At 38.0% G+C, this 23,527-nt stretch overlaps 3 protein-coding genes across 3 annotated transcripts in view; all 3 read right to left on the bottom strand.

The window, feature by feature from the left end:
- Positions 1–9,362: 9,362 nt before the first annotated feature.
- LOC122074319 (sugar transport protein 5-like) lies at positions 9,363–12,707 on the bottom strand. Its single transcript, XM_042639146.1, has 3 exons — positions 12,318–12,707; positions 10,620–11,255; positions 9,363–9,848 (listed from the first exon to the last, which is right to left on the bottom strand). Exons 1-3 carry the CDS (start codon positions 12,705–12,707, stop codon positions 9,363–9,365), a joined length of 1,512 nt encoding a protein of 503 aa, XP_042495080.1.
- A 1,838-nt stretch (positions 12,708–14,545) lies between these two features.
- LOC122073335 (ras-related protein RABH1e) lies at positions 14,546–19,581 on the bottom strand. The gene is made up of 6 exons (XM_042637909.1): positions 19,279–19,581; positions 18,006–18,076; positions 16,746–16,834; positions 16,040–16,151; positions 15,535–15,625; positions 14,546–15,098 (listed from the first exon to the last, which is right to left on the bottom strand). Exons 1-6 carry the CDS (start codon positions 19,393–19,395, stop codon positions 14,955–14,957), a joined length of 624 nt encoding a protein of 207 aa, XP_042493843.1. The 5' UTR covers positions 19,396–19,581; the 3' UTR covers positions 14,546–14,954.
- A 1,322-nt stretch (positions 19,582–20,903) lies between these two features.
- Positions 20,904–23,527, bottom strand: part of LOC122074081 (potassium transporter 7-like) — a 28,761-nt gene continuing 26,137 nt past the window's right edge. The window contains exon 10 of the mRNA XM_042638904.1: positions 20,904–21,972. Within this exon, the coding sequence (XP_042494838.1) occupies positions 21,435–21,972 (538 nt within the window). The 3' untranslated portion in view covers positions 20,904–21,434. The remainder of the gene's footprint in view (positions 21,973–23,527) is intronic.

Consider the following 23,527-nt stretch of genomic DNA (forward strand, 5'->3'; position numbering starts at 1 on the left):
TATCTTGTATCAGCCTCAGCTGAAAAAACTAAAAGTAGAATCAAACCCCCTCCCCATGAATACTTTGCAATAAGAAACCAGACTCACCAATGTCCAAGATCTCTTCACCCCTGAGACAGTCCAAATCATTAACACACCAGAAGATCCAGCAGCCATTAAGTCCACACAGAGTACGTTTCCATTGCCCATGAACCCCACAATCTCTCATTTCCCTTCTTGTACAATAAGTTACACATTCTTCCTGATTTCCCAGCTGCAAACACTCCATCACAACAAGGTCGTTATTTTTCCAACAAGGTTTTAATCTCTAATCAACTTTTTCAAATCAGAGAATTAGGAATCAAATCGGCCAGAATTGATCTCGATCAAAACTGATATGGAAGTGATCAGAACGGGCAGAAATTGTCAACATCGATCGCAGCTAGGATTGATCACAGCTGATAATAATCCGAATCAGCCGATTCAAACGATGAGGACTCATCTAACAGTACATCCTACTAATTTCATAAGTATTAAGGATTCAGAACGATTGCATTGTTAGTGATTCTAAATCCTAGAATCATTTGAATTACCTATAGTGTATAGAATACAAGAATGAATAATGGAAAGAAATCAATCACATACCCGTTGAGCGTGAATAAAGTCCCTAAATCAAGGTTGACGCTTGTACCACGAATTATGATGAAGAACCACGCAATATGGGTCCTTCTACTGAGATCTTCTGCAGCCTCTTACTATGGGATCTTCTCTCTGTCTCTACACTAGCTTTGTGAGAAAGCAGTGCTCCCAAATATTATTATGAAAAGTAATAGCTGCAGGGACCGTCAGTATTCTATATATAATAGAATTCCTAAACCCTATTCCATTCCCACAATAGAATAGGGCTAGAAGTTTCCTAATTAGAGTGGTCCTTATTCTCTTGGACCCAATGGGTCAATCAATATCAGTTAAGCCCACATAAGAGTCCTAACAATCTCCCACTTGGGCTACACTGATACTGATGTCTTCCCATTGACATCTGGCCAAATAATCCCAAGATTGAATATCACTCAAAACAAACTTTGATCCAATCAATAATCTCCATTGTTGAACAATAGTAGAAAATACACCTCAATATACGGCATATAACTATCTAATGTTACAGACAACAGAAAATTATCAATTCAAATCGCCTGGAAACATAGATATAAGGAATTATATCATAATTGTGATCACATAAGATATATCCTTCCTTATAGGTCCGTTCTTGATCTAAAGATCAGCCTACCTTGAAAACCTCACAGGTAGAGAACTTTGATATTAATCAATACTTAGGAAAACCGCCATTTTCTTGTATTAATATCTCACTTTGGCATACAACCTATGGTTAACAACCATCTCCATGGATTTAGGCTAAACACCGCCATTAACTGTGACATGTTAAAGTAAACCACAATAATCATACAACAATACGGTGAAAGAGAATATAAATGAACACTATACTGGAAAGTAAATATCCTCAATATAGATTGTGCTCATAATGTATGATCTAACAAAATAATGCTTATTACAATACCATTATGGATAAGTAAACTCCCACTAAACAAGCATATCAAAAGATTCCATCACACCCATGTCCTTCATTTCAAAGTTTTCTGAAAGAAAACCCTTGGTCTCCATCAATAAGGTTTTGTTGCTGCTAGCCAACAGAATGTCATCCACATAGAGCGCAAGAAAGATGAAACTACTCCCACTGAGTTTCAGATATATGCACTGATCGATTGGATTCTCTACAAAATCAAAAGAAGTCACAACTCGATCAAATTTTAAGTATCATTGTCGAGATGCTTGTTTTAACCCATAAAGAGACTTTTTCAGCATACAAACAAAGTCCTCTTTACCATTTTTCTCAAAACCTTCAGGTTGTCTCATGTACACCTTCTCGGACAGCTCTCCATTCAGAAATGCTGTTTTCACATCCATCTGATGTAACTCTAGGTCAAAATGGGCAACAATGACCATGATAATTCTGAATGAGTCCTTTGATGAGACGGGTGAGAAGGTTTCCTTGTAATCTTTCCCCTCTCGCTGAGTAAAACCCTTTGCCACGAGTCTAGCTTTGTAGCGTTCTACTCTACCTTGAGAATCTGTCTTGGTTTTGAAAACCCACTTAAATGCAATAGCCTTACAATCCTTTGGAATTTGTACTAATTCCCATACTCCATTGTTACTAATGGATAACAGCTCTTCCTTCATTGCTTCTATCCATTTGTCTGAATGCTTATGATTAACTGCTTGAAGAAAAGTAACAGGGTTTTCTTCTTGTCCTATGTCAAACTCACACTCATTCAAATAAGAAACATAATCAGAGTGCAGAGAAGGCTTGCGCACTCTAGTAGACCTCCTTATAGGTTTAGGTGGAAGCCTACCAATATTAGCGGTATCAGGAGGTGAAAGTGGGTCTGCAATAGCAATATCTGTCCCAACTTGCAAATCATATTCAATTGGAGTTTAAGTGACTGTATCATCAGACATGATGGGATTGAGATCAATAAGTGAATTTCTCAACTCAACAGGTGCTATCTCAGGAATGTCATACTCCCCTTCTTCAAAAGAGAAATTACGAGGAGTTCTAGACTCTTCATTGCATTCAATAAATCTAGCATGAGTGGTCTCTACAATTTTGTGTCCTGGACCAGGACAATAGAATCTATACCCTTTAGACCTCTCTGGGTATCCCACAAAATAGCAACTTGTAGTCCTTGAGTCAAAAACTTTTTCTTGAGGGTTAAAGACTTTGGCTTCTGCTTGACATCCCCACACTCGCAAGTGTCTAAGGCTAGGTATTCTGCTACTCCAGAGTTCATAGGGAGTCTTATTTACAAATTTGCTTGGCACTCTATTGAGAAGGTAAACAGCAGTTTTAAGTGCCTCTCCCCATAAGGATTCTGGTAAGGTGGTATTGCTCACCATAGAACGGACCATGTCTTTCAGAGTACGATTTCTTCTTTCAGCTACTCCATTCTACTGAAGTGTTCCAGGCATGGAATAGTGAGGAAATATCCCATGGAATGACACTCCTGAGATAGCACCTGTTGAGTTGGAAAATTCACTTATTGATCTCAATCCCATCCTGTCTGATGATACAGTCACTCAAACTCCAATTGAATATGATTTGCAAGTTGGGACAGATATTGCTATTGCAGACCCACTTTCATCTCCTGATACCGCTAATATTGGTAGGCTTCCACCTGAACCTATAAGGAGGTCTACTAGGCATCAACCTTGATTTAGGGACTTTATTCACGCTCAACGAGTATGTGATTGATTTCTTTCTATTATTCATTCTTGTATTCTATACACTATAGGTAATTTAAATGATTCTAGAATTTAGAATCACTAACAATTGGTATCAGTGCCTACACTATGGTGTTAGAATCAAGAAATTATGTAAGAAAAAAAAAAAGATTTGGGTTTCAATTTATGAAAATCATTATTTTACTCTCACTTAAAGATACCGTATGAGAAAACTTTCTTCATGAAAGTTGTAGAGCACGAGAAGACGATCGCGATGATATACCGCACGTCACCGAAAACCTCCGGACCCACCGGCACATGCCACTAGAAATCGGCTGCTGGAGGAGAGAGAAAAAAAAAATTCAAAAAAAAAAAAAAAGGGCGACGAGTCATCGTCGGGTCAACTTGGAAACCCTACCGAGTTGACCCGGGATGTAATGGGTCAACTCATGACCAACTCGGTCAAAGGTTGACCGGGTCGTTGACCCAAACTTTGACCCGGAACTAATTTGCCCGAACCGGTTGGATTGGATTGATTTTGATTCCTTTAAAAAAAATAGTAACTTCAAATGGCTCGTACGGGTAAACGGTGAAGAATTTTTCACCCTGGTTTTTTGCGTTGAGTTCAGTTTTTCGTGCTCTTCGTTTTGATAAATTATGAACCTAGTTTTGATCAACTTTTATAATCTATTTTGTATAAATTACAAGTATGGGTGTTTAATGATTCTTTATAATTTTCCTATTAATTGGAAGAAATGAAAGAAAATCAACTCATACATTACTTACATATCAGAATATGAACTTGTTTATTCTTGGTAATGTAGTTCATGCTTTTGTTTATGAATATTTTTTTATTCATGGTTAAACAATCCCACTTTTAGCTGCCGGAATGAATTTGTAGACTATTGCAGTAAGATTGGGTGGAATCCACCAAAGTGGTAAAGTTCAACCTTATTGTAATAGAATACGAATCAAAGGTCTTCTTTGTTTGAAAAGACAGAGAATAATGGTTGGTAGCAAGGTTGCTAATGTTCACCCAAAGGTGGCATTATCAAAGAAAAGTTAAAGTTAAAGTTAAAGTTAAAGCAAGTAAAAAAAAATAGAGATTTTTCAACCTAGAAGATGCTATCCATCCAAAGATGGCGGTACTTTTTGAAAGTTAGAAGAAGTCTCGCAGTAATAGCAGAAACTTGAGTGGACCAATATGTTTCAGACCCAAAGGTCAGAAATGTAGTTCCGATTGACACTCATGAAGTAATTGATACTTGAGCATGTAATGTTTAATTTTGCTAAGTGTTACATGCTTATTCTTTTACATATATGTCTATATGTTGAATAGAATATTCTTTATTAAAATATTCAACAGAGAAATCAATCACATACCCGTTGAGCGTGAATAAAGTCCCTAAATCAAAGTTGACGCCTAGTAGACCTCCTTATAGGTTCAGGTGGAAGCCTACCAATATTAGCGGTATCAGGAGGTGAAAGTGGGTCTGCAATAGCAATATCTGTCCCAACTTGCAAATCATATTCAATTGGAGTTTGAGTGACTGTATCATCAGGCAGGATGGGATTGAGATCAATAAGTGAATTTCTCAACTCAACAAGTGCTATCTCAGGAGTGTCATATTCCATGGGATAACTCCTCAATATTCCATGCCTGGAACACCTCAGCAGAATGGAGTACTAAAAGAAGAAATCGTACTCTGAAAGATATGGTCCGTTCTATGGTGAGAAATACCACCTTACCAGAATCTTTATGGGGAGAGACACTTAAAACTGCTGTTTACCTTCTCAATAGAGTGCCAAGCAAATCTGTGAATAAGACTCCCTATGAACTCTGGAGTAGCAGAATACCACCTTAGACACTTGCGAGTGTAGGGATGTCAAGCAGAAGCCAAAGTCTTTAACCCTCAAGAAAAAATTTTTGACTCAAGGACTACAAGTTGCTATTTTGTGGGATACCCAAAGAGGTCTAAAGGGTATAGATTCTATTGTCCTGGTCCAGGACACAAAATTGTAGAGACCACTCATGCTAGATTTGTTGAATGCAATGAAGAGTCCAGAACTCCTCGTAATTTCTCTTTTGAAGAAGGGGAGTATGACACTCCTCTGATAGCACCTGTTGAGTTGAGAAATTCACTTATTGATCTCAATCCCATCCTGTCTGATGATACAGTCACTCAAACTCCAATTGAATATGATTTGCAAGTTGGGACAGATATTGCTATTGCAGACCCACTTTCACCTCCTGATACTGCTAATATTGGTAGGCTTCCACCTGAACCTATAAGTAGGTCTACTAGAGTGCGCAAGCCTTCTCTGCACTCTGATTATGTTTCTTATTTGAATGAGTGTGAGTTTAACATAGGACAAGAAGAAGACCCTGTTACTTTTCTTCAAGCAGTTAATTATAAGCATTCAGACAAATGGGTAGAAGCAATGAAGGAAGAGCTGTTATCCATTAGCAACAATGGAGTATGGAAATTAGTGCAATTCCAAAGGATTGTAAGGCTATTGCATCTAAGTGGATTTTCAAAACCAAGACAGATTCTCAAGGTAGAGTAGAACGCTACAAAGCTAGACTCGTGGCAAAGGGTTTTACTCAGCGAGAGGGGATAGATTACAAGGAAACCTTCTCACCTGTCTCATCAAAGGACTCATTCAGAATTGTCATGGCCATTGTTGTCCATTTTGACCTAGAGTTACATCAGATGGATGTGAAAACAACATTTCTGAATGGAGAGCTGTCAGAGAAGGTGTACATGAGACAACCTGAAGGTTTTGAGGAAAATGGTAAAGAGGACTTTGTTTGTATGCTGAAAAAGTCTCTTTATGGGTTAAAGCAAGCATCTCGACAATGGTACTTAAAATTTGATCGAGTTGTGACTTCTTTTGGTTTTGTAGAGAATCCAATCGATCAATGCATATATCTGAAACTCAGTAGGAGTAGTTTCATCTTTCTTGTGCTCTATGTGGATGACATTCTGTTGGCTAGCAACAACAAAACCTTATTGATAGAGACCAAGGGTTTTCTTTCAGAAAACTTTGAAATGAAGGACATGGGTGAAACAAGTTATGTGCTTGGAATCGAGATTAGTCATGATAGGCCGCGGGGGTTACTTGGGCTATCACAACAGGCATATCTTGATAAAGTTTTAAAGAGGATTAACATGTCTAAATGTTCTGGTGGTGAAGCACCCATCAGTAAAAGAGACAAGTTGAACAAGCAACAATGTCCAAAGAATGATATTGAGAGGAGCTCAATGAATGACAAGCCTTATGCCTCTGCCATTGGAAATTTGATGTATGCACAAGTTTGTACTCGCCCTGACATTGCCTTTGCAATTAGTGTACTTGGTAGGTTTCAATCTGATGCTGGTTTGGCTCATTGGACTGCAGCCAAGAAGGTCATGCGCTATTTACAGCAGACAAAGGACTTCAAGCTAGTGTTCAGTAAATCAGAAAAATTTGAAGTTGTGGGGTATTCTGACTCGGACTTCAGTGGGTGTACCGATGATAGAAAGTCTACCTCTGGATGCATTTTTATATTGGGAGGAGGAGCTATTTCTTGGAAGAGTGCCAAACAAACTATTTTAGCTTCATCCACTATGCAAGCTGAGTTTGTGGCACTTTATGAAGCTACCAAGCAGGCAGTGTGGCTGAGGAATTTTATATCTGAACTGAAAGTTGTAGATTCCATTTTTAAGCCTTTGCATTTGTGGTGTGACAATATTTCTGCTGTTTTCTTTGTAAAGAATAACAAGAAATCTAGCAGCTCCAAACACATTGAGATTACATATCTTGTGGTTCGCGAGAAGATCAACCCTGGGGAGATCGTTGTTGAGTATATTATTACTGAAGAGATGGTTGCTGATCCTCTGACCAAAGCTCTTCCAGTGGGAATTTTTAAGACGCATGTTTCTAACATGGGTGTGATGGAATCTTTTGATATGCTTGTTTAGTGGGAGTTTACTTATCCATAGTGGTATTGTAATAAGCATTATTTTGTTAGATCATACATTATGAGCACAATCTATATTGAGGATGTTTACTTTCCAGTATAGTGTTCATTTATATTCTCTCTCATCGTATTGTTGTATGATTATTGTGGTTTACTTTGACATGTCACAGTTAATGGCGGTGTTTAGCCAAGTTTCGTGATTTATGACGGTATTTAGCCTAAATCCATGGAGATGGTTGTTAACCATAGACTGTATGCCAAAGTGAGATATTAATACAAGAAAATGGTGGTTTGCCTAAGTATTGATTAATATCAAAGTTCTCTACCTGTGAGGTTTTCAAGGTAGGCTGATCTTTAGATCAGGAACGGACCTATAAAGAAGGATATATCTTATGTGATCACAGTTATGATATAATTCCTTATATCTATGTTTCCAGGCGATTTGAATTGATAATTTTCTGTTGTCTGTAACATTAGATAGTTATATGCCGTATATTGAGGTGTATTTTCTACTATTGTTCAACAATGGAGATTATTGATTGGATCAAAGTTTGTTTTGAGTGGTATTCAATCTTGGGATTATTTGACCAGATGTCAATGGGAAGACATCAGTATCAGTGTAGCCCAAGTGGGAGATTGTTAGGACTCTTATGTGGGCTTAACTGATATTGATTGACCCATTGGGTCCAAGAGAATAAGGACCACTCTAATTAGGAAACTTCTAGCCCTATTCTATTGTGGGAATGGAATAGGGTTTAGGAATTCTATTATATATAGAATACTGACGGTCCCTGCAGCTATTACTTTTCATAATAATATTTTGGGAGCACTGCTTTCTCACAAAGCTAGTGTAGAGACAGAGAGAAGATCCCATAGTAAGAGGCTGCAGAAGATCTCAGTAGAAGGACCCATATTGCGTGGTTCTTCATCATAATTCGTGGTACAAGCTTCAACCTTGATTTAGGGACTTTATTCACGCTCAACGGGTATGTGATTGATTTCTTTCCATTATTCATTCTTGTATTCTATACACTATAGGTAATTCAAATGATTCTAGGATTTAGAATCACTAACACTCCTCACACGGGATTTTTTATTATATTTTTAACTGTCCAATGGAATCAAATCACTCTCTGACTCATGGTCAAACGTCAATGGATGGTAAATATCCCATGTGAGGAGGTCAAGATCCAAGATTCAAACTTTTCCACTATGAGAGTGTGCTGTGGTCTTCTCACATAGGATTTCTCATTGTTATCTAAATCACCTCTCTACTCGTGCCATGAATGATGGATCCTCATGTAGGGAAATCACCACATAGAAGAAAATTCAGAATCAAAATTTTCATTGAGAGTGTGCTACACTCCTTAATTAGTGGAATGGTGTCACAAAATGGAAAGATAAACATTTGTTGGAAATTGTTCTTTTCTTTTTGTTTCATGAGAATGTTCTCTTTTTTTTTCCTTTTTTTTTCCTTTTTTTTTTTTTTTTTTTTTTTTTTTTTGTGGAGGGGTGGTTTGGGAGATGTTGCTTAATTACTCACATGCCTTCCTCTATTCTCAACAATTAATCTTTTATGGCATTCTCCCTTATTTTTACCTCCTTGCATGCATGTCGTGTGTTGTTCATTTTATGACTGGGGTATGAATAAATCATTAATTTCCATGATATATCAAGTGTCATTATATTGTAATGACCTTATTATCTATGAGTGTCTGTTACCTTCTTTGAGATACACCATTCTTCTTCTTCTTCTTTTTTACTGAGGATCATGATTCGACAACTCACATTTTCAGTATCCTCCTATTCCTACCATTGTTCCTCTTTCATATTCTCTTGTTGCCTCTCAACCAACAACCAAACAGAGTAGTGACAACAATAAATAGAGTTGGGCTTCTCGAATCACTTTCTTTTTCTTTTCTCACTTTAATTTAATTGATGTATTTAACATAAATCACCTACAAAAACCAGTTAGTACTCACTTGAGAGGCTGGACCAACAGGTTTTAGTACCAGAACCATTTTTTTATGGTGCTTGATTCAAACATGGAATCCCCTCTCTCTCTCTCTCTTATTTTTGGATGAACAAAACACAGACATGAAAAAAAAGCTTTGAGATTTCATTAGCAACTGATTCTATTGTGGACACAGGCCTTAAACTCTGCCTCATCTTCTCTTTCTCTTTCCATTGTCTTCCTTTCTACAAACCTTCTCCAGTACCAATGCTTCTCCCAAATAGGGTGCATTGCCTCCAGAGCAATCCCTTTGGTCTCAGGAAGGAACAACAACACAAATGTTGTCATTATCACCATCCATCCAGCATAGAACAAGAACAAAACATACTTCAAGTTGCAAAGCATGGAAACAAATGTTTGAGCTAACACAAAAGTGATCATGAAGTTGAAAGAGATACCGATGCCATTGCCCACTGGCCGGACTTCTGTTGGTAAGACTTCACTTGATATGAGGAAGCTAAGGGGACCCCATGAGAACCCAAATCCGGCGGCAAAGAGACACATAACGAACATTATCGCCAAAGCACTTGCCTTGGTGAGGGGTTCATCGCCGGAAGACCCTTCTTTGATCGCAATCAACCAAGCCAAAACCATCTGCAGTTCACCACGCAACCATAAGAGATAAAATGAAAATTAAGAAAGTGTTCATATAATTCATGTCAAGAAATGAGAATTTGCATAATGTTACAAAATCGGCTAGGCCCGGTTTTGTTTCTCAAGCGTCCAAATAGGATTTTTGTGGGCCGGCCACTAGGGTTTGAATTGTTAGGTGACCAGATCCTTATAAGTGATTAGAACTCTCTCTCTCTCTCTCTCTCTCTCTCTCTCTCTCTCATTTCCTCTTGGGTGTGTGTCTCCAAAGACCTCTAGCATTGTCCTTGGATTTGGAGCATGGAGTTTACATTGAAAGAGTCCTTATAGACTATGGATCAAGTTATTGTACGGTCTGATCCACACAGATGGAATCCACCTTAGAGTTTGTCTTCGAATGGATTCTATGTGTGTGGATTAGACATGTACAAAAATGATTCTTATACGAGGACCGGATCTGCTCTCGTCCTAAATCCACCATTTAAGGGATAAGTAACGAAAATTGTTTTTCTGGAGGTGAAGAGACACTTGGCATCGTCTAACCATACATGCAGCATACACGAAGTTCAAATCAACTCCCCACACCCGGAGAGTAGTTATTCTCTCCACATTAGATCCTACCATCCAGGTATAAGATCACATAGCAATTAATACACTATTGAGTCATGGTCTAACACCCAATTAATGGAAGATGAAATCCCATGTGAGGAGGTCACCACTTCAATACTCAGATGTTAGTGTAAAAAAAGGCGGGAAAAAGTTGATGAAACTGACCTGGCAAATAAACATAGTGGTTCCACCCACAACAAACAGAACCCTCCGACCAACTCGATCAACAATGGAACAGGAAGCCATAACAGAGCCGAGGTTGATCACTCCCAATAAAACAGCTCCGAACAAAGCAGAATTACTCCCAAACCCAACCGATTTGAACAGTATCGGCGCATAAAATGCTGCTAGACCAACACCAGTCAGTTGCTGAAACGTCATCACTCCCACTGACAACACCAAATGAGGTCTATACTTTTTCTGGAATATCTTGTTGTAATGATTCCCAGACTTGGATTTCACTTCTTGGTTGTAATTGAAGATCTCCATCAGTTCTGCATCCACATCTGAGTCGACCCCTCTGATTTGACTCAGTGTTTCTCGAGCCTCCTTCACTCTGCCTCGCTGGACTAGGCTGAGGGCTGTGTCGGGGATGAATAAGGCTCCGAATGTCATGAAGAACGCCGGTACTCCGGCGAGACCGAGGGCGAGACGCCAATTCCAGTCGACTTTGAGTTGGGCGGCGAAGAAGTTTGTAACGTTTGCAGTTACTATGCCGATGTCCATGAAGAAGTTGAAGGCTGTGGCAAAGGCTCCACGCCACTTGGGAGGGGCCATTTCGGAGAGATAAACTGGTGCTGCCTACACATGGAATTGACCAATTATGACATTTTTTTTTGGGGTCAAATGGTATCTTTTCTTACTATTCAATTTTGGAGGAGAAATCTCTTCTCCACTCAGTAATGTGATGATGCGATTTGATTTCTCCGTCATTGTTAAACTCTCAAACCCTATTGTAGGAGGGGATAAAAATTATGTCCTATTTTATTAATCCGGAGGGTTAAATATCCTTAGATATGGAGATTCCCTCTTCACCATGAGTTTAAAGAAATTCAATCCCGCCTATCTTTTTTGTATTCTTACTCACCCTTTGTATTGGTTGTTTTCTCGTATGTTATTCATTAGTACTTAGAAGTCCAAAATCTGTTGAACTTGTTAAATTTGTGTGAAGACAACATCGTTTGGTGGAGGATAATGCCATACTTTTATTGGCATCAGATCAAATCCCTATCGAATTCAATCTGTTTCAGAATTAGTTGAAAAAAAATCGCAGAAGCGTTTTGTTCTGAGTTTGATTCATCTTATCTCTTTAGGTCAAATTCAGTCCATGTAATTGTGGAGTCAGTATGAATCCACCGGACTATTCAGCTGAAATTGAGATTAGTCTTAACCAATTCCCGTTCATGATATTTATATTTAGGGAAAATTCTCTCTCAACCAAAGGTGTACAATCGTACAACGTCTCTCCTCACATTTGTTATTATATTATTTTTTTTTTAAAGAAAGAAACGGTTATTAAGTGTAGGAAGATGGATCATGTTGTATGAGAACCTTATCCACACCCAAGGTGTAGTATATCCTTATTGTTGAGAGATCCGAGTTGGAACCAGGTCCTCTTGTATCTTGTATGGTGTTTGATTCACATGTAGAATCAATTTGTTCTCTCTCCTTTCAATATGCTTTCACTTTTTTTTTTTTAAACATAGTAGGTTTTCCCATAGGATTCCGTGTATTAATCAGACACTCCATATGAGAACCATTCTCGTACGAGGGCATTATCCAAACTCCCTCTCATTATATTTAACAGTTAATAATTGTAGGGGAGAGAGTGTGTTTGTTAAGGCATAATGATGAAAAGCTCACCTGGTTGGAAAAACCGATCCCGATACCGAGCAAGACACGGCCAAAAATGAGCATAGTCACATTAATGGCGGAAGAAATGACTAAGGCGCCAGACAAGAAGATGGCACCACCAAGCACCAACGTGGCCTTCCGTCCCCTGGAAACGTTGAATCGGCCGGCGAATAAGGATGACACCAGGGCGGCCAAGTAGAGTGACGACGTGAACAATGTGAGAACTTGGCTATCGTACATGCAGTAGGTGTTGTCATTCCCATGCGAAGCCATCTTCCTCATCAGATTCGGAAAGAACTTCTCAAGGAACGGTTCCATCGTACTCACCCCTCCTGAAACGCCAATGTCATAGCCAAAGAGCAAACCAGCTGAGGCTGCAACCATGCAAATTATGACCATCGACACTGTTATGTTCCTATTACCCGCGACATCGCCGCCAAGAACGATCTTTCCGGTAGACATCTCTCTCTCTCTCTCTCTCTCTCTCTCGCTAAAGTGAACCGGATGGGAATGACTGAATGATGTGAGGGACGTCGTCGGATTACACACATTTTCTAAATATAATTAAAATGATTTGCCAAAAATGGATGAAGCCAGTGTAAAGAAGACAATAAGGCCAGAAATCTAGACGATGAGTCAACAAAGCTATGTGAGACTGTCGATCTAGACTCAAGATGCGAAGAAGCAGTTGTGATACTGTTCGGTCGTTCGGTTTAGGCGCGAAGCACCAGTTGTCCATACTTTTGTAGCTATGAATTTTGACCACTAGTGGACGCTGCCTCCGCGCGTGTAGGAACAAGTTCGTTGCTGGGTCTTGGGTAATCATACACGGGAGTATCCAACCCTTTTCCATTTTCTATCATTATAAGAGTGAAAAGGGATATATTTAAAAATAAAAGAGACTGGTGTTGAATACTCACATAAACCAAGTGATCGTCCAAATTTGATGGGAAGAAAACACCAAATTTTATTGAATGACATGGAACACTAGTATCCTATATTCCTACCCCAAAAGTGTGGTTGAGTTGGTCTTGAGGTTAATTTATAAAGTAAAATGGAAAAATCAACGACCTATGATGCAAGCGTATATGTTAGCATCTTATTGATAGTCGGATTATTTTTTATGCATTTTCTCCTCTCCCCAACCCAATTTTGTGGGGGTTTATTGGAAATTACCATCACTTTTTCTCTTGATATTTGGTAGCATTTAACATTGATTAGAGGGAAGATTTGTAATCTCATTATTGATTAAAGTGAAGGGTTTTACTTGAACGAAGTCCTGTGATTTTTTTCTTTCTCTTTGAAAGAATTTTTCACTTTAAAATTGATACTTTGGCATGATCTGTTTCAATATGTTATTATTTTATGCGTGCTTGATTATCCTAGTGTATATCCATTAAGTCGCACACAAGTGGAAAAGACTTATTTTTTCAAACAGATCACTACTGAAACAAGTGTTATCAAAAAAAAAAAAAAAAAACAACAACTGAAACTAGATTCAGGGGAAGAAAAAAAAGGAGGTACAAAGTACAATTAGAGACCATTGAATAAACCACCTGTTTAATGAAACCCACACCAAAGGCTCTTGTGAGATAGCTAGCTACAAGGGATGCAGCTAACCCAGGTATGTACTAAGTGGTGAACTATATCTGACAACTTGGTTGTCTTAGATGCATTACACCTTTTTTCTTAGCAGCCACCTTCTGCCATAATGTCGAATAGCATATTCCAACATGCAGAGTCTCACATAATTAAGATGTGAGGTCCACATTAACACCTACTCTTTCAGTCACAGGGATCACTAACCCAACCCACATGTGTGCACTCAATCTATTCAAAGCATCAGCCATGATAACCCATCTAGAGCAGAGAGCACAGAGCATAGAGCATACTTTCATTTTAAGTTAAAAGAAAAAAATATGGGTTTACAATTGAAAAAGAAGTTTAATGTAACCAATGTACTATAGGCCCTCTCAAATGGAATTTTTTATTACTCTCTCTTCTCTCCTGACCCTGTGCAACTCTATATGGATGATACCATTCTCCATGCTGCCACTGATGTGGCGTGGGAGATTCACAAACGGGAAACCCCCTCCCTTTGAAATTTTAAGGAACCCAAACTGTTCACCAATAACATTTCCATTGAACCGAGCAATTTTTCATCTTTTTTCTTCCACTTAATGCAAAAAAAAAAACCACGGTAGCACATTTTTTTTTTTTTTTTGGTAGAGACCATGTTAGGACAATTACAACAGAAGCTTTTTGTCAAACCTATTACAAAAATGAAAAGAGTATTTCATATTGTAAAACCTTCATCAGGTAATAATTAGTGAACTCCAAAATTTAAAAAAAAAAAAAGGAAAGGATTTCATTGTACAACCTTGAAAAGACGACACAATTGACCATTACAGCAACTGCAAATAAACGTTTAAGTATCTCATAGCAGCACCAATGATAACGTTGGCCCAAGATTTGATAAGCTCTCATTTAATGAACCAACTATTCCACCGTAGGCATTCGATCTCTGTATGCTGTGATCTCATTTAGCTTTAGTGACCCTTGAGATTATCCTTTTCCAACTGTTCCACATGGAAAGTGGCTGAGCCAAATTCCATCACTCTTTGTTCTATATATGTATGTGATGCTCTAGCAAGCACAGCCACCTCCTTGCTGCTCTTGCTGGGATGAATTTAATGTAGGCTTCAGGTTCACATCAACCATATCTTCTTGTTTAGTTGAGGAGAGGGTCTCCATTCCCGGCAAGGCAGCAGCAATCTTTCGGAATAATGGCTGCATTGTGAAATCAAAGGTCAAAGAGAAGAAATTTGTCAAATATTAAGTTATAAGGGATGAAAAAGAAAACCAAAAGCAAATGAAGAAGACTTGCTCATTGTCTCTGCTGTACAAGTAGCACATATGCACATGATGTCAAGATGGAGGAAAGTTCATGCCAAGGAAAACCATGTCAAAACACTGACTCAATTGAGTGAGACCAACTATCTGTAATGTAAAGATTCGGGACTACTACATGTGTCTCTCAAAGTTGGAAGAATGTAATAAGTTCAATGATTAAGATAAAAGTGCATCAATATTTCCTAGGAAATTTTGTTGGTGGCATTGAATGTCCTACGCTCACCAATGCAAAGGGTAAGGAGAATCCTTGCATATTAATGAACGTATTCTTCAAAAGAAAAACATTGACATAAGAAAAGAACATACTATCCACCTTGATATTGAATCCAGCTTTAGCACTGGTCTCTATGAACATGACACCAAAGTCACGGGATTTTAAATCTCCCTCCTCTATTGAAACCTGCCTGTTTGATCAACCAGAAAGGGAAAAAGAAAAAAGTATCAAAAACATGGTAGAGATTAAAAAACTATTTTTTTGATGCATGAAAATGTCATAAAACCCACATTTATTCTTTTAGAAGTATCATAGAATCCTCTTGGGCATTCTACTGAATCTGATCAGTAGCTCAGTAAGTGCAGTTCTCCAGACCTAGAAGATTTACTAATAGATGCTAAACTAGAGTTATTGTAAGGAACACAACTAAATTGGGTGCTCAATTTAGATAGTTTTTCATGCATCATCGAGGAACAGTCAAAAAGAGTTCCTCTACAAGATTGACAGTAGATGGTCCCGAAGCTACACATATTGAGATGAAAAAAATTGAATAAGATATGGGGCAAGAAATATGCATTCAAAATGCAGCTTAATTATAACCAACCTCTTCTCAACTAGATCAGTTTTGTTCCCAACAAGGACAATAATCACATCACTGCCTCGTTCTGTGCGTACTTCCTCTATCCACTTAGAGGTGTTCAGAAACGACTGCCGATCTGCATCAAATCAGATAGTGAAATGCAAATTCAGCATTAGTAACTGCACAAGTGGGTTCATGTGGATAAAATGAATCTAGATTAACTGGTTTTTGCAAAGTTTTGTTGTATAACAAGTTAACGATGGTTTACAGCTAGGATAGGTTGTATGTGTAAATTATAGTGGATATACTGGGCTACACCAATTCAGTCCAGCTTTTGTCTACTACCAAAACTCCAAGATGGAATTAAGCATGCTATATTGAAAATGTTAAAAAAGGGGAAGCTAATATGGTAACTCTTAATAAGTGCATCGTTAAAGAGGAGATCACTAAATCCAGGAGATTAGAGGCCTCTGCAAGGATAGACTACTCATCCACATTAAATCCAAATCGAGATTAAGATACAATGACACAAAGATAAAGAAATATTTCTTAGTCTGGAATCCACAAGTGCCACTACTTTCAGTGATTATAGGTAAAATTTTGGCTCGTCAACAATGGCTTTACATTCTTCTTTTCTCTTAGGTTTAGTTAATGCATTCAAAAGCGATTAATGAGAAGGAAGTGAAACAATACAGAAAACATTTAAGGTATGCCAAGAGCTACTACTCACTGGATACATCAAAGACAATCACTGCAACAGAGGAATCTCTGATGTAGCTTGGAATGAGACTCCTAAATCTCTCCTGTCCAGCAGTATCCCTGTAAAGCGAGACTGTGAGATTTCTAAAAGGATAATATGCCAACGTAATAAGGAACACAGAGGGAAAACAGAAACATGCAACCTGAAAATTATATCAACAATGCAATGCAGGGGCATTGAATAAAATGCTGATCTTCCTGACATCCTGACATGTGCTTTATTTTACAGGCCATTTTCTTTTCCTGCTTGTGACCGAGATAAAAATAACTTGTTTATTGAGGAAACTATAAAACGAGTCTAGAAAACATGGTAAAAGTCCAAAAGATAATTGAGCAACCAAAAAACTATTCTGCCTCTGGGAGAATTATTCATAAAGGAACATTTACTAAGTGAGATCCATTTCATGATGGAGTCAAGGGCCAGCTTAAAGGCATCAACCTATCACATGATTCCCATATCAAAGACAGGTTATCCAACTTCTGTAGACGTTGCAGGAACACAGTTGACAAAAAGTGTAACAGTCATTGGGAGGCACAAACAACTCTCAGCCTATCCACAAGGCACCAATTCTCTGGAAGATGATGTCGCTTCATTTTGTTTTTAAGTTTATGAGTCATCATATATCCTTGTCTTCCTTGTAAGTTTGAATTTTCTGAGAAAGGGCGAGTCAATTAACATACACTTTCCTGTAGCTTTATTTTCTGATACAATTACTGGGTTCTGGCGACAACCCATATCTAACCAACCAGAAAGAAACTTCATATTAGAATTCAAAGGTGTGCATTAAGGTCCTGCAGTATATTTACCACTGGTATCCTAAGTAGCCGACCCCATTTAGTTGGGATAAGGCCGAGTAGTAGTTGTTGTTGTTGTATCGTACAATAGAAGCCATATATCCGAACGTAAATGCAGGAAGCAGAGAACATTCATATATATGAGAATCGCCAAACTTGAATTGACAAATGGATAACTGAAATTGATAAAATCTTATTTCTCACAAGCCGCAAGAACTGCCTCATTATTTGTTGCTATAGATGAGATTATATTCCTCCCCTGTTTCAACTGCACTGCACAATCATTTCCATTGAAGGGACATGAGAAGGAACATATTTGCATTCATGCATCAGAGAGACATGCTTTGAACTTAGAAAATGAACTCCAAGTAGCATCAATATAAGGAACCATGAAAAGAGAATCAGATTTTTAGCAATCATGAAAAAAATGGCATACCATAGCTGCAGGCGAACAGTGCGATCTTCAAGGTACATTGTTTTTGACAGAAAATCAATGCCAATTGTAGCCTGTAACAGAATACAAAGTAAGAGAACCTGACATTAATTAAACATAATTAAAGGGATAAAATGCAAACTTATAAGAAAATAACAAAAAAACCAAGGTCGAAAGTAGGAAAAAGTATTCATTATGTGACAAAAGTAGGGATTGCTTGCAAATTATTTACGTGTTTATGTCATTGCATGATAAACTAAATTAGTCAATCAGAACTAATAGCATGCAGAGACAAACATATAGAGAGACAATTCAAAATTTACGAATGATACCTTGCAGTGTTATAATTCAAAATATTTGACAATTTTCTATCATGCATACACATAGTATAAATCCGTACTGAGTGAGAGAAAAGACATAGTATCATGTTCTGACATAAGGAGGCCAATTCTCACCAAAAAATTAAAAAAAATTAACATAAGGAGGCCAATAGGCACATCTAATGAATCTACTCTGTTATTACACATAAAAGTTGAGGTTCAAATCAAATGTCGTAGATTTGGAGGAACTTTTATGTCACTGCTCAATCAAAGCAGAAGATTTACCCCTTACAACTGAACTCAGCATTATCCCAATCAAAACCATACTTGTTACCAGTCCTAAGCAATGTATGTCTTTCCTTACCCCCTTCATTTTTTGGTAATGATATCATTTAGCACGCATTGTTCTAGTATTAAAACAACACAATAGAGAAATTAAAATTCAAAATATGACTTAGGATTTAGAAGGCCCAATGGCATATCGAAGTTTAGATGAAAATAATCTAAATTAATGACCATGTCAAAAGTAAGAAGATCAATCAATTCAAGTTGACAAGTCAAAACTAAGAAAATCAAATCAATTCAAGTTGAAATGTCAGCCAGACTGAAGATATCTTTTGAATTCAAAAATTGAAACATGAACGCACCAATTCATGAAATAAATTTTCATATGAACCTACATACACTGAAAACTGGCTAGAAAAGAGGATGCAATGAAAAGAAACGATCATGAAATCTATAACAAAACCAAGTAACAAAGTCAATTAGAAGATACAATTCCAGCGGAATTATCAAAAGTTTCAGTCTTTCGGTATCAAACAACAACCAAGCATCAACAATGCAATCAAATAGGAAGAAAAACCAAATCGACCAACCAAAACAATGAACAGATTAAAATCCAGTATGGATCTTCACAAAATTGAACGAAAAGACACGTGAGGAAAGATCTTGAGTACCTGGTACGTATTATCGAATTTATCGTACATGAAGCGGGTGATGATGCTGGTTTTCCCGACAGATTGGTCGCCCAGGAAAACGAGCTTGTATTTGGCAAGAGGAGAGACATTCGCCATGGATTCTGTCTCTGTCTCTGTCTCTGTCCTCCTCCCCTCTCTTACCCTCAGAACGTTTTATCTCAAGACGAGATGAGTGAGCAGATCTGAATCTAAAGAAAGCGGAGCGTGACAAGCGAAGAAAAGGGTCGTTTTGGTTTAATAGGAAAGAGAAGGGAACGACGAACAAGAGACAGAGGAGAGAGAGACAACGAAACCGCCAGCCAAGACGAAGGGAAGTCAAAAACTTCAAACTTGTTTCATTGACTGACTATTTTACCCCTGTTTTTCTTCATTTTTACGAAATGGTACACATGCGCCTGCCACGTGTAAGCTAAACATTGACCACAAAAAGGGTAAGAAAAAAAAATAAAGACCTTAGGAATATGGAAATACATTTTCTCGTTCATTTCCTTTCAGGCTATGACCGTTTCAGTTTGGATTTCCTTCCCGCGAAAGGGTATCTGTTACACTGGTGGGTAAAACCGTAAAAGTCACTGGACAGACATCATTAACCCTTACTTTGCTATTATTTACATGGATGCCCTCCAACCTTTTATCCCTCATGTACTCATGGTTTCAAAATATGGTATCGGATCCAGCCAATAACGATACTTCGCTGATCCTGTATCAGTGTAAAAGTTCATAAGGATAGATTTGGGCAAAATGTGTATCGATATTGGCCGATCCTGATTCCGATATTTAATACGAGGCTTGTACCAGTGGTCTTCCTCCTACCATTCATGCCCGGTGAGGATATCTAACCATACAAATCCAGTTCATAACGCATTTGGTGGAAATGCTCCAAAGATGTATTAAAATATATCTAAGGTCCTAAATAACAAAATGTGGGTTTACCAAAAAAAGAAATAATAATAATAATAACAAAATGTGGAACTATAACTTTATGACTCTAATATCTCAACAGATGTTCAAATGATGCCTTCTATTCAATAAGTGTCAATTTACAAATCGAGAACACCACTACCTCCCCATGTCTGGATGTCTATTGCCTTCCTTGAATGTGATAGTCATTTCTTAGGCTCCCTCTCCGGAATTGAACCCTAGCGGATCAAGCCCAAATCTCCTGGAAGAGAACACCAGAGCATGAAAGCCCCGTCGTGTCCTGATCCTATTGCACCACACCACAAAGCACTATAGGTGAGTTGAGTTGTTTGGGAATGCAGCCCTAATTGGACGGTAAATTCTGTCTGAGGCTAAATATGAGAGAAAATTGCACTAGTTTATCTGCCCCCACGGAACCCACCTGCTATCTGATTGTCCACAAAAATAAAACCTGTGTTGCAGGTAAAGCATCTTTTTACCATTTCTTTTAAACTATACGGTCATTTGGGAAGCAGGGTTAGGCAGAAAACCACCAAAGTAAATTAGGAAAGATTCATCCTATGATACAAAACTAATTCCATTATGTCCTCAAGTACATCATGAAACAAAATTGCTTATGTTCAAAACTGCCAAAAAAAAAAAAAAGAGCAAGATGATCAACCACTATGATGATTCTACAATGATTCTCTATGAACATAACAAGGTTGCAATATAATCGAAATGAACTTATCAGCTCGCTTGTAGCAATTAATGATTGGATACAAAGAGATTTATTTTTCTACAAGACAAATTACAATTAGGGTTTCTTTGGGGTGGGGAGGGGGATGGATGGCTAATTCACTTCAGCTTCAAAATAGTGATTACAAAGGTCTTCCTATATTTCTCTTCTGACATTATAAAATCAATACAAGAAGGCAGAGTGAAAAACTACAAATTCAATTAATAGAGTGAAGAAGCTTCAGTGCTTGGCATGTCCAAACCCATGTTGCATTCAAGAGGACAACAATAGCAGTAACAAATCATTCTATAGCACCGGTATCTGGCTTGCACGCTGTTAGAGTTGAAGTGTCTTCAGCTCTGAACCGAACAAATTCCATTTGATCCATGGCCCTTTTGAACTCACCACCGTAATTGAACTTTTAATGGAAAAAAAAAATAAAGAAAGAAAGAAAGAAAGAGATCTAGCCTTTGCCGCCTAAATTCAACCTTAGAAATCAGACCATGTAGGTCATGCTGACCTGCATCAGATTTGAGTGCGGCACACTCAAAGTTGTAATCCCTCTCCTACAATTCTTTCTCAAAAATGCATAGAAGTAGTTTATGACCAGTTTCTTGATAAACCATGAGTCTTTCCTCGCTCTAATATCTCCATGTCCAAGAAGATAAACAACCCCAGATTCTTTGGCCTTCCGTATGAAGGAGAGCTCCCGTTCAAGACTCTGCTCTGGATCAGATACTGAGGGATCTGAGACATGGACTGGCCTCACCTCAGCTGAAGTGCTTACCTCCGAGATGGTGCTCTCTGAGCAGTCGAAATCAGCCAAAAGTGGAACACCAAGTGAGTAAACACTACCATTGGGAGCAACTAGAACCCTTGAATTAGATGCCTCAATTTCAGACTCAGTGTCATCATCCCCATCACTCTCCAATGATCTCTCCTGAGCTTCACGACGGATGAACTTCTCGAGACTCTCAATTAGCAACTGTTCAAAAGTCTGATGATTCTCTTTGCGCACATCCTTGTAGCCATACCTGTTCATAATGGTAAATGTGCAATAGAAGTTCGAAGGCATTAGGTCACCAAGTAAAGTGGGTTATGAAATGCTCATTAAACAAAAACAACATTGAAGAAGTCGGCCCTACCAAGAATTAGTATAATATGAATGTATTCAAAATCACTTGACATCAGTTCCACACCATAGTTTTTAAAACTGAAACAAATTGGCAATCAAACTCCAATTCAGTTTTAAAACCTATTGTCTACACACCCAGAGACACCTGATTCATTCTCGAAGAATTTTAGATATTTAAATCAAATTTCAATTTTAAAGCATAATTCATTCAGACCCATAGGGTTGGGAGGGGGAGAGGGGGATGTGCAAGATTTAAACCAATCCCAAAGAAAATCAAACCAACACATCTCAGGGAAGATTCATCGATGGGCCACCACTAAGGTAGCGTACCCAGTGCATGAGGCTCTAACCATTGCAGGGTCTAGGGAGGGTCATAATGTATGAAACCTTACCCCAGCTTCGCTGAGAAGCTGTTGTCCTGATTCAACCATACAACCACAAGCTCGCCATGAAGCAAAACTTACCGCTGCGCCCAGCCCACCCTCTATGGGCCACCTCTAAGGCATTTCCCGGAAAAATAATGCAAACAAATGGACAAGTCCAAAGTTGTTAACACCTAACCAAATCAATGAATCCCAATGAGGTGGTGTTGAATCAAATAGGGATTCGAATCATGAATGGTAGGACTCAAAACGATTATCCAAAACAGTTGGAAGAAAATGCAGAAAATTATAGAAAAATATAAATAAAGAATTATCCATACAATTAAATGCATATCCATGAACTGAAAACCATAGAAGTGTTGTTCAGAAGCTCGTACAGTGATATGGATATTGAATAAGACATATTATATTCCTACATAAACATCCCCATAAAATAAATAAGAGTAACAACCACAAGCAAAATTAAGCAAACCAAGGGCCCGTTTGATAACGTTTCAAGAAACGCGTTTCTGCCGTTTCTGTTTCCAGAAACAGCAGAAACGGAGTAAAAAGTGTTTGATAAAACTATTCCGTTTCACTTATTTTCAGAAATAGAAATAGAAATTTTTACTTATTTATGGTTCAAGAAACGACCCAGGCGAAACAAGTTCAACTTGTTTCGCTATTTCTAGAAATGACTTGTGGCCATTATTTCATTGGTTACTATCGACTTCTAAAAACATGACTTATCAAACACCTTCAATTCCGTTTCTGTTTCTAGAAACGAAAATTTATGTTTCTGCCGTTTCTTGAAACAGAAACGGCAGAAACGTTATCAAACGGGCCCCAAGGAATAGAGATCTCTACTAAAACCCCCCTCAAAACACCTCCATCTGAAGCTTCTAAATCAGAGGAAATATACGAAATAAATGGGATCAAATTCCATTATGTATTGAAGGAGATATCTCAGTTTTCTGCGTTTACGGAAGAAAAAGCTTAAATATTCCAAATTCTTGCTAAAAGGAACTCAAAACAGTCTTTAAAACCCTTTGACAAGTGTTACAGGGATTAAAATAATAAAAAGAAAAATCT

This window comes from Macadamia integrifolia, chromosome 3 (genome assembly GCF_013358625.1).
Source record: "Macadamia integrifolia cultivar HAES 741 chromosome 3, SCU_Mint_v3, whole genome shotgun sequence".
NCBI lineage: Eukaryota > Viridiplantae > Streptophyta > Magnoliopsida > Proteales > Proteaceae > Macadamia > Macadamia integrifolia.

What these genes read in the sequence shown, in the direction of transcription:
- LOC122073335 (XM_042637909.1), bottom strand. Translation starts at nt 19,395, where the DNA reads ATGGCGAATGTCTCTCCTCTTGCCAAATACAAGCTCGTTTTCCTGGGC. An exon ending in AATTCGATAATACGTACCAG is followed by an intron (nt 18,077 to 19,278) that starts GTACTCAAGATC and finishes ATTCTGTTACAG; the next exon opens with GCTACAATTGGCATTGATTT. An exon ending in AAGCTGGATTCAATATCAAG is followed by an intron (nt 15,099 to 15,534) that starts GTGGATAGTATG and finishes TTCACAATGCAG; the next exon opens with CCATTATTCCGAAAGATTGC.
- LOC122074319 (XM_042639146.1), bottom strand. Translation starts at nt 12,707, where the DNA reads ATGGTCATAATTTGCATGGTTGCAGCCTCAGCTGGTTTGCTCTTTGGC. An exon ending in GGATCGGTTTTTCCAACCAG is followed by an intron (nt 11,256 to 12,317) that starts GTGAGCTTTTCA and finishes TTCCATGTGTAG; the next exon opens with GCAGCACCAGTTTATCTCTC. An exon ending in CCACTATGTTTATTTGCCAG is followed by an intron (nt 9,849 to 10,619) that starts GTCAGTTTCATC and finishes GGTGAACTGCAG; the next exon opens with ATGGTTTTGGCTTGGTTGAT.